Source organism: Tenrec ecaudatus, chromosome 18, assembly GCF_050624435.1.
Source record: "Tenrec ecaudatus isolate mTenEca1 chromosome 18, mTenEca1.hap1, whole genome shotgun sequence".
Taxonomy (NCBI): Eukaryota; Metazoa; Chordata; class Mammalia; order Afrosoricida; family Tenrecidae; genus Tenrec; species Tenrec ecaudatus.
Genome location: NC_134547.1, coordinates 15,218,214 through 15,228,466, shown reverse-complemented (window position 1 = coordinate 15,228,466; position 10,253 = coordinate 15,218,214). Strand labels below are relative to the sequence as shown.

General features: G+C 52.4%; 1 protein-coding gene across 1 annotated transcript; it reads right to left on the bottom strand.

The window, feature by feature from the left end:
* Window positions 1–5,218: 5,218 nt before the first annotated feature.
* Window positions 5,219–10,043, bottom strand: LYPD5 (LY6/PLAUR domain containing 5). Its single transcript, XM_075537624.1, has 5 exons — window positions 9,986–10,043; window positions 6,759–6,887; window positions 5,958–6,134; window positions 5,693–5,839; window positions 5,219–5,472 (listed from the first exon to the last, which is right to left on the bottom strand). Exons 1-5 carry the CDS (start codon window positions 10,041–10,043, stop codon window positions 5,219–5,221), a joined length of 765 nt encoding a protein of 254 aa, XP_075393739.1.
* Between the last annotated feature and the right edge of the window lie 210 nt (window positions 10,044–10,253).

The following is a 10,253-nucleotide window of genomic DNA, read 5'->3' as shown; positions in this document are numbered from 1 at the left end:
GCAGAAAGTCTTGAAGGCGGATCCAAACTTCGAGTTGAAATACTGCAGGTTAGGGTTCTCTGCGGAAACCAGCCCAGGTGAGCAACCTCACCATACACGGAGAACAGATAGACGTTGTCAAGGGTTTCGTTTACTTGGATCCACAATCAATGTCAGTGGAAGTCGCCGTCCAGAAATCGAACACCTCGATGTGTGTGAGGACGGGGCAGGGCCAGGCAAGGTTCACAGGGCCGACTGGATGACACTCAACAACAACATCCTATCTAGCTAAAGCTATGGAAAACTTCACACCTGGAGACGTGAAGAGTATAATAAACCTCTGTGGACCCATCATTTAAACTGACCAAGCACCAACCTACGGTCAACGATGTCTCATCTGTGCCGACACCCATTTCCTTACTGCCTGTATTATTTTATGCAAATCCCAGACACTGTGTCATTTAATTATAGGTTGCTTTTTTTCATTTCCTGCTTTCTGAAAATGTGGATTCCATGTCTCCTTGCCATTTAATAAATGTTTCCTAAAGGTCTTGGCATGAGCTGTCCCCACTGCCTGGAAGATGGTTATCTCATCCGCATCCTCCATGACCTGACACAAACTACATCCTCTTGGAAGGTTCCCCTGGCACCACACCCTCAATCAGAGGTCTCTCCGCCACCTCTTGGGCATGCTTCTCTAGCCCATAGTTTCCTGTTACTGCCAGGGATGGCCATCTGGACTCCCTTGTGTCCCATAGTTTCCTGTTACTGCCAGGGGTGGCCATCTGGACTCCCTTGTGTCCCTCCTAAATGGAAACCCTCAGAAAGGGGTCTCCAGAATGACTCAGAAGAACAAGTCAAAAATAGGTGGTGAACAAGTCAAAAATAGCTGATATTCCTTTTGCATCGGCATCTCTGCCTGGAATGCCTGTCCCTTCTTGGTCCACCAGGAAGCTCCCCTAAATAGAACCAGCTCCAATGGCTGCCTACTCCACTTCTGGCTCTTCCTGTCTCTGCCTGTCTCCCCTCGACCTGTGCTTCTCTGAGGGTGCACCTGTCTCTTCCATCAGATTTGGAGGGAGCCCTCTGGGGCTAGGACTCACCTCCATGATCTCAGAGCTCAGTGCCCAGGCCGGGAATGGAAGAGAGTCTTCAATGAGTGAGTGAATATTTTATTTATCCATTGTTGTCTGGTTGATTCTGTGTCATAAGAACCAGGCAGGAGAGACTAGAACTGTTTCCAGGCTGACAGTCTTTATGGGAGCAGACAGCCTCATCTTTATCTCGATGAGCGTTAAACTGACCTAGTAGTGAGTAGTCCCACCACGACACCCTATTGATATGCACAAGCCCAAGTTTGGCCAATTGATCACTGCTTCCCTAGCACCTGACAGCTTCATATCTAAGACTCATATGCTTGAAGCGATACTCCGTATATATACACGCTCTGCTCAGTCCTCTTATCACACACTGAAGTCCTTCCTTAGGGTTACAAAGTGTCTCCTTCCGGCCCATGCTTTCCACATAGCACCGCATCCAGCCAGAGAGCCCATGACATGGTGAATCCATCGCAATGAGGCCGTACCAGTGGTTTCCATTGGCCTTACCTCACACTCCACCACCTAGGAGCAGGTCACTGGGTAAAACACTGGCATGACTCCATCTGGGGGCCAGTTGGTACTCTACATCCTAAAAAGGATGTCTGTCTTACAGGATGCAGTAGATGGTTGGCATCCATGACCACTCTGCACTGATGTCTTCCCTCATTGCCTGAATCCATGGGCTTGGGTACTAAGCGATGAGAGATTTCTTCTCACGACCATACTCATACCTAACACCCACTTACATTCTCTGCTTTCCATCCCCACACCATGGACATCTGCTGGTTTGGAAGACTTGATTCCCAAAAGAAGGTTGCTTCTATCAAAAGACATGGTCGTGGGTCCATGGAGATGGGTGTGGAGACTGCCACCTGGCCACTTTCCAAGGGCCAAAGAAGAGGATCACTCTGTTTGCTGGGGTTAATCATCTCAACTGCCAAGGGGATTGGGGGCTAGTGTTATGAAGTGGGGCCATGGAAGGTGACGTCTGCAAATCAAGGCCTTCTCTGGATTCTTCTTACAACGTCCGCATCTGTACCAAAAGCATCTCATCATCATCATCAACAACAAAGACAGGACCCCTCAGAATTCAGATCCCTTCGGGAAAAAGGTGGGTTGGTTGGCCTTGGGGAAAAGCATCAGCCAGAGGAGGGCAAAGGGAAGACAGGTTGAACAATGGGAGAAGAAACATCCATGCTTCCCCAATGGCGTTGCGACTGATGACAGAACCATGGACTCTTTGCTGTTACTCATCTTCCTTGTTGCTCTTCTTCCTCCCCTTTCTTGCTCTCCAGCTCCTAATGCCCTTTCGCTCACTTCTTCTTTGCCCTTATTCTTCTACAGAGGGACTATTCCTAGGGGGATTGGTCTTGGTGTTTGGAAACCAAAATTTGGTCAACAGAACCCATCCTTTTTCTCTATTGCCTTCCATCAAAGCATTGCCATTAGGAGACCGAATAAGTTGTTGAAGGAGTCATGGGGGTCAAGGAAACATCCCAACGGAGGAACGCAGGTCAGGATTATGGAAAGATGCCTGTGAAGGGATAGGAAAGGCAGGCACGTGTAAGCCCATTTGATTAAAACGTGGATAATCCAAAGAAAACAGAATGTCCTTTGGCTCAGTTAGGTCCAATCATGAGAAGAGAGATCAGAGAGGTGTCTTACACACACAATGGTCCAGGATGTCTCCTCTACGGAGAAGGCCCTTCCTCCTGCTTCTCTCTGATTAGGTCTATGCACCCTACAAGAGTTTTACTCTTATTTCTTTAGGGGCACTTTGAGTCCCATCAACCTGATAGCAATGTTTTATTTGTCCACTTTTTGGAAGTAGATCACCAGGCCTTTCTTCTGATGCACCTCTAGGTGACGTCAAACCACTAACGCGTGTGACAGCAGAGCATGTAACTCTGCAGTGCAGAAGTTCAGAGCAGTTGAGGAACGTCCCCAGGCTATGTGGTAGAACTGGGATTCGAACCTCGGCAGTCTAGCTCCTCACTCTTGATGGCACTAAGGTAAAGTAAAGGTACAGGCATCGTGGTTGCTCCCTCTTGGAGCTGTTGCTAGGGAGAGGCCAGGAAATGCTGGATTTTTCTCCGAGTTTACTTCTAGGAAGTCCTCTCTAATCTCCAGTCTGGACGGTTTTGCCTAGCTCAGCTTTACCTCCCGTGTTCTCCTGTGGAATGAATCCCCGTCCACATGTTTGGGAGGTGGGGCTGTGTTGAAGGCCATAAAGACTCAGCCTTGAAACAACTGAGAAGTGGTTTGCTGATTTCTTCTGTGACTTTACGCTTTGAACAGACTGTCAAGGACAAGAAAGTATGCAAGGTCTGGGAAAAACAGGTGGTTTAATTTTCTCAAGGATGTCTGGCTTGGCAGAAGATGGAGTTGCTATATGTATCAAATGTGCTTGCTTAACAATGAGATAATTAACCCTAGGTTGTTTCTGCATGGATGTGCAGAATAAACTCAGGTGCTTCAGTCCATCAGACTGTTGTGCTCCCAATATTTTCTGTCTCTCTTTTTTTCCTTAATCCTCACTTCCCCTTTCAGGACTGTTCGACTCCCCTTGAGCCTCACCTTGCTCATGTGTCACGTGGAGGTGGTGACAGCGGCCCCTTGATGCCACACCTTCAACTCTTCAAATCCTCACCCCAGCCCTCTTCGAGAAAGCTGGGCTGCTCATCAGAGGAACGGTGGTTCAAACCCACCAGCCTCTCTGTGGGAGAAAGATGAGGCTGTTGCTCCCATACAGACGGATAGCCTAGGAAACGCTCCAAGAAAGGTCAAGCTCACAGGATGCTGTTCAACGGCCCCTGTGGCCTTCCAAGGCTGGCACTCTTGACAGGAATGGGAAGCCTCTTCTTTCTCTCACACAGCCCCTGTTGGCTGCCCACCACATAATCATTGCATCTGGTAGGAAACCCTCTCTAGAACTTAAACATTTTTTTTTTGGTTAATGATCATCTCAACCCTAGCCAGCTGCCATCAAGCCGATTCTGACTCAGGGCAACCCTGTGTGTGTGTTAGCTGTCAGTTCAAATCCACCAGCCGCTCTGCAGAAGGAAGATGAGACTCTCTGCTCCCCTGGAGCTTGACAGACTTGGGAGCCCCCAGGAGCAGTTCAACTTTTTCCTCTAGGGTAAAGTGACCCGATTTTAGCATTGGTAGAGCGGACACCAGCGGGACACCATTGATAAAACTCATATCCTGGCGAAATAACCACATGGCAGCCGAAAACCGCATACCCTAGCTTGTCGTGCATTCTTTCAAAAAATCAGGACTTTTAAAAAATGCTGCGGGATGGGGGAAAAATGGTTAAAAATCGGGACTTTCCCGTCAAAAGCAGGACATCTGGTCACCTTACTCCAGGGTTACCTTGAGTCACTCTAGACTTGATGGCAGTGTTTTTCCCCCTACCTTTTTGGAAGTAGAGCACCAGGCCTTTCTTCTGAGGCACCTCTAGGTAGAGTCAAACCACCAACTTTGGGGTTTGAAGTGGAGCGCTTAACTATTTGAGCCTCCTGGGGAATCATCTACCCTCCGGGTAGGAAAATTAAGGTGCAGAGAAGTTGAGTGACTTCCCCAAGGTCCCTCCTAGGCTAAGTGGTAGAACTGGGATTCGAACTCTGGCAGTCTAACTCCTAACTCTCCATGACACGAAAGCAAAGTAAAAAGTAAAGGCATCGTGGCTGTAGCCTCTTGGAGCGGTTGCTGAGGAAGACTGACATGATCGTGTGTGTGTGTGTGTGTGTGTGTGTGTGTGTGTGTGTGTGTGTGTGTGTAGCTTGTGGGCCTACTTGATGCGTGCTCAGGACGAGTAAGTAACAGCTATTACCACAATTGTCCTTCCTGTGGGCCAGGCCCTTCTTAACCTAGGCCTCCCGTGTCCATGTCCACTTGCTCTCCCAAGCCTGCTGACCAGGGTTCGGACGCCCCACTCCCAGCGCTGCGGGAGGGAAGCAGGAGGCGCAGAGAGAGGTGGAGGGCCACGCCAGAGAGACAGGAGCTTGTTTTGACATCATTTTCAAAAGAACCGTGTTACAGGGAGTGGGGTTAGGAGAAGAAGGGGGGAAACACCCCCCCGGGGAATCCCCCCCCCACCAGCCTCCCCAACCTTCCCCAGCCTCCTGGGTGAACGCCTAGGAGGAGAGTCCAAGGGAGCCTCCCAGCGCGCCCACCAGCAGGGATGCCAGAAGAAGCTGGGCCACAGAGGGGGGCGCCCGCGGAGAGGCGGCCGCAGCCTCTAAGGACTCTATCACGGAGTCCCCATTGCAGAGGTTGCCCTGGCAGCAGGTGCCCTGGAGGTCGATGTCCGTCCAGGGGCTGGTGGTGCCCGCGATGGTGCAGGAGGGCCGGTGGCACGTTCTGATGTACACCGGGACTGATGTATTGGCTGGAAGAAGGCGGGGAGGTCAGAGGGGAAGGAACCCAGCAGGTGTGTCATCGCCCCCCCCCCCAAACCCCCCTGAGCCAGGGCACCATCCTCAGACTTGAGCAGGGCCTTGTCTCCTCCCTCAGACCAGCTCAGCTCCCTCCCCCCCTACCCCCCCACCCCACCCCCACCCCTGTCTCCTGTTGTGACCCTCCAAGCCGAGGCCCTCCCCGCCTCTCACCGATGGTCATTCGGCCATTGCCCCTGAAGCACACGCTCTCATCCAGGTGACACTGGACCCGCCGGGACTTGTTGGCGGTGCAATCCTCCGGCGAGGTCCCCACGCAGGCGTAGCACTCGGTGCCGCTGAGCAATGGGGGGTTGGGGGCTGGCGAGAGCGCAAGAGCATCCTCAAGACGCCGGCCTTGGAGGCCCCGCCCCTTCCCGAGCTGACCCCGCCCACCTCGCATCGCCCCGCCCCGCCATGGCCCCGCCCCGCGGCCTACCTGGGCTCAGGTTGGGGAGGCTGTCGTGGCTCAGGATGTCGACGTTACACAGGTCGGAGGAGCAGCCGCGCACCACGGAGAAGTCCGGTGGCAGCGAGTTATGGTTCACCTCCATCTGGCCGGACGGTGCGCCCGACCAGCAGCCCTTTTTAACCAGCGTCACTGAGGAGCGATATCCTAGGGCGGGGGTGGGGTGGGGGAATGGCGTCTCAGATGTTGCCTCTATTTGCATCCTCCCCCCTCCCTCTTTCCTCTCACCTCTGCCCCTCCCTCCCCTGCTCCTCCTCCTCTTCTCTCACCTCCTCTCCCTCTTTTGTCTCATCTCCTCCACCTCCTCCAGCCTCCCTTTCCTGGTCCCTCCACCGGCCTCTTCTTTTCCACTGTTGTTTCCTAGAACCCTCGTGATGTAGTGGTAACTCATTGGACTGCTAACCGGGAAGTCAGGAGTTCAAAACCAATATCCCTCCGTACAGGAACGATGAGGCTTTCTACTCCCATAAGGAGTTACAGTCTTGGAAATGCAAAGGGACAGGTCTACCCTGTCCTATAGGGTTGTTTGGAGTGGATATCGCCTCGATGGCAGTGAGGTAGCTGTGTTTTGTTTTGTCTCTGCAGAGCCCGCCGGGTGGGTTCGAACCGCCAGCCTTTAGGTCAGCAGCTGAGCCCAACCCACTTGCTTTCCACTCCTTTCAGCTTCCGTAGCTCTGCCTTCATCCTTCTCATCATTGTCTTCTACGATTCCTCCCTGAGCCCTTCTCTCTTCCCCCTATCATGCAACACCCCTGCCCTCCCCTTGCTCACCTGTACTGACTGAGCTGACAGCTTCAAAGCAGTGGCTGGGACAGGAAGCGGTGGGGAGCGCCTTTCCACTGAGATCAAAGGGCCCATAGTAGGTGTGTTCAAAGTTGAAGCATTGCAAGGCCTGGGACTCTGAGGAAGAACATGATGGGTTAGCATGGCCGGGAAGGAGCACATCCCGGGAACTTCGAGCCGCCCCCTGCAAGTCTCAGAAGCTCACATAGGCAGTTCTATCCTGTCCTATGGGGCCGCTATGAGTCTGTGAGTCCCCCTTGACTCGATGGGAGGGAATGAGTGAGCTCTGAAGGGGTCCAGGCCTGATTGCCTTGAAAGGCCAGGTGTTGGTTGGCCACGGCTGGTTCTGACTTCATCGCAAGGCGCTGCACCTGACAATCCAGTTTATTCTCACCAGGTTGTTCCAGATCTCCACCCTCTTCCTGGGAGTCCTCCAAGATTTAGCTAAAGGAGGAAGTGACTCAAGCCCAGGGCCCTACCCATCCTTTGCCCAGCCAAACTCATGATAAATGTAGCCTGTGAAAAACCCACGTGGATATGTGGATTGACAGGACTCAAAGATCATCATCCCTGGAAACAAATACTTCAACACACAGAACGCTCTTCAATCTTGAACCTACAAATGCACATGTACAATCAGACCTAGAGATGCTGTACAAAGCACGCCCAGGTGGACACAAAATTGACACAGATTTGTGCAAATTAGGCAACCAATGTTCTAAAGGGTGTGAACCTCTGTGCAGATTTCTATATCCACACGTGAAACAACTACACACCTAGACAAGCCCCCCAAATCAAGGCACACTATCATGATGACAGTGAGGTGGTTCTGTTTGATTTTATGCCTCTGTGGAGCAAAATCTCTCTCTCTCTCTCTCTCTCTCTCTCTCTCTCTCTCTCTCTCTCTCTCTCTCTCTCTCTCTCACACACACACACACACACACACACACACACACATATGGAAACTGTAACAACACAGACAGACACAAGAAACATAAAGTCATACCCAGAGATAGAGAAAGCAAGATTTGAACAGAGGCTCACGAATCACAGAGACACAAAGAGCAAGAGAAGCATTCATTCCCTGCCATCAACTCGCGGTGGACTCACAGGGACCTTACAGGACACAGTAGGAGCGGCTGGTGGTTTCAAACCGCTGTCTTTGCGGTTAGCAGCCCGACCTGTAACCACTACGCCACAGGGCTCCATTAGAGAGACACACAATTATGTAAAATTAGAGATGCACAAAAAGGAGACCTGCAAAAACCTAGCGTTTATAGTGTGGACGGACCCTGAGAGAATGGCAGAAAAATGTGGGGCAGAGCCTCCAATTCCTAAAACACAAAACAAACAACAAAAGGCCCAGAGTACTGGACTGGTGGAGACCCGGAGGACTCCCCTGAGATAGTCTTCCAACCTTGAACTGAAACGAACCCCTGAGGTGGATTGACAGCTTTAAGCAAATGGCTTAAAACATAAGGACCATGACCTGTAGGTGCTGCGAGCCTCTGACTCATGGGCTCCACGAGCCCAGATGGTCAACAAGGACTTTCAGACAAAGATGAGCGTGTAAGAAGGGGGCGAGATGAATGGAAACTGAACACGCAAAGCAGCAGATCATGGACGCGTTATGAAGAATGTAACTGGTGCCACTGAGCCATTTGTGTGGGATTGCTGAACTGGGAACCTAGAGTACCGTGTAAACTTTCACTTGAAAACACAGTAAAATATTATTGGAATTCATATACATATAATTATTATTATTTAAAGTCAAACACGGAAGTACAGCCAGAACGCTCCTTAGAAGCAAGGATGGCAAGACTGTGTCCTCTACTTTGGATGTGGTATCAGGAGGGACCAGGTCCTGGAGAAGATTGGGATGTTTGGCCCAGTAGGGTGTCAGGAAAGACCCTCAACGAGGTGGATGGACACAGGGGCCACAATGATTCAGCCGTTGCCACCATGGTCAGGACGGCGCACGACTAGACGGTGTTTCATTTCTGTTGGACACGGGGTCCCTTCGAGTCGAAAACCCACTGGACGGCGCCTAACAGCAAGGACGATGACAGATTCAAGACAGAGCCAAGGACGCACTGAAGTGCCTGAAAACAAAGACCGAAGTCAAGGTCACCGAGTAACACAAGTGTGCAACATTACTCGCGGGTTTCTCATCCGACGGCAGCGAGGCTCAGAAATGACCTGACTCAGACACTGAACCACCGAGCAGAGAGAGCAAGCCACAAGCACGGCCGTCCCCAGGACGCGCTGACGCACGTGCAGAAGTCGAGCGCCCTTGTGTGGTGTGGAGGACACAACCTATGACGTATTGAACGCATTGCATTCACCCTCTCTCCCCCCACAACCGGGAGCTGTCAATTCTAACCTCCATGGCTGGTTGTAATCTCATTTGGGAAAAGGGCAATCTGGATCCCTGAGCCAAATCTCTTTGGAGATGTGCAAGAAGAACGTACACACCAGATTAAATGCCGGTTGGCTTGTGTGCAGGCCCGGCCTCCTCCCCACCTCTCTCCTGCCCCAAATCTTTAGCCACTTCATTTCTGGCCCAAGGATGCCCCCATGTCCCAGCTCAGAGACAGGGGCTGGTGTGTGTGCCTGAAGGTGAGGCCAAGGTTTGTGACAGTTCTGGATAAATCCCTGTGGCTCCCAAAAGACCCTTGGAGGGCAAGAAGGATGAGACGGGCTGAGTCGGGGAGAGGAACACAAGAGAGGATGATCCATGGTGGGGGGCGACAGAGGAATGGATGAGAACTAATGACACCAGTCTCAGGAGTCTAGCCCCCCCCCCCCCCAGTCCCCTCCTCCTTCAGACCCAGGAGCCCAGGCTCCAGCCCCATCCTCCCTCAGACTCAGAACTCCCAGCTCCCCCCTCCTTCAGACCCCGGAATCCAGCCTAGCCCCCCAATTCCCTCCTCCTTCAGACCCAGGAGCTCAGGCTTCAGCCTCATCCTCCCTTAGACTCAGAACTCCCAGCTCCCTCCTCCTTCAGACCCCGGAATCCAGCCCCTAGCACACTCCCTCCCTCGGACCCAGAAGTTCAGGCCCCAGTCCCCATCTTCCTCAGACCCAGGAGTCCAGGCCTCCAGTCTCCTCCTCCCTCAAACCCAGGAGTCCACACTCCCAGCCTTCTCTTCCTCCAGATGCAGGAGCAAAGACCCCCCATGCCCTCTTTTCCATACATATAGAAATGCGGGTACCTGTCAGGCAGAGCGTGGCCCCTAAGAGGCAGAGCAGGATGGGTCTGGGCATCCCCATCTTCTGAGACAGGGCCAAGCAGAGGAACCTCGGACAGCTCCTACCGGGCCTTCTTGCCAGGCTGCCTTCTGCCTACCACGCCCCTGGCATCCTGGCTACCTTGCCTGGCCAGGATTCCTCCACCCCCACCCTCGGTTGCTTAAGTCTCCTCCCTGGTAATTGTGCTAGGGCTAGGATGAGTCTCAGGGGATGGGGGTGGTGGGGCAGCAC

Bases quoted from the DNA above. Each gene is read 5' to 3' on its own strand.
- LYPD5 (XM_075537624.1), bottom strand. From the start codon at position 10,043: ATGGGGATGCCCAGACCCATCCTGCTCTGCCTCTTAGGGGCCACGCTC. The intron at 5,840-5,957 runs GTAGGCCGCGGG...CGCTCTCGCCAG, and splicing joins CCTCCCCAACCTGAGCCCAG to CCCCCAACCCCCCATTGCTC. The intron at 5,473-5,692 runs GTGAGAGGCGGG...GCCTTCTTCCAG, and splicing joins CAATGGCCGAATGACCATCG to CCAATACATCAGTCCCGGTG.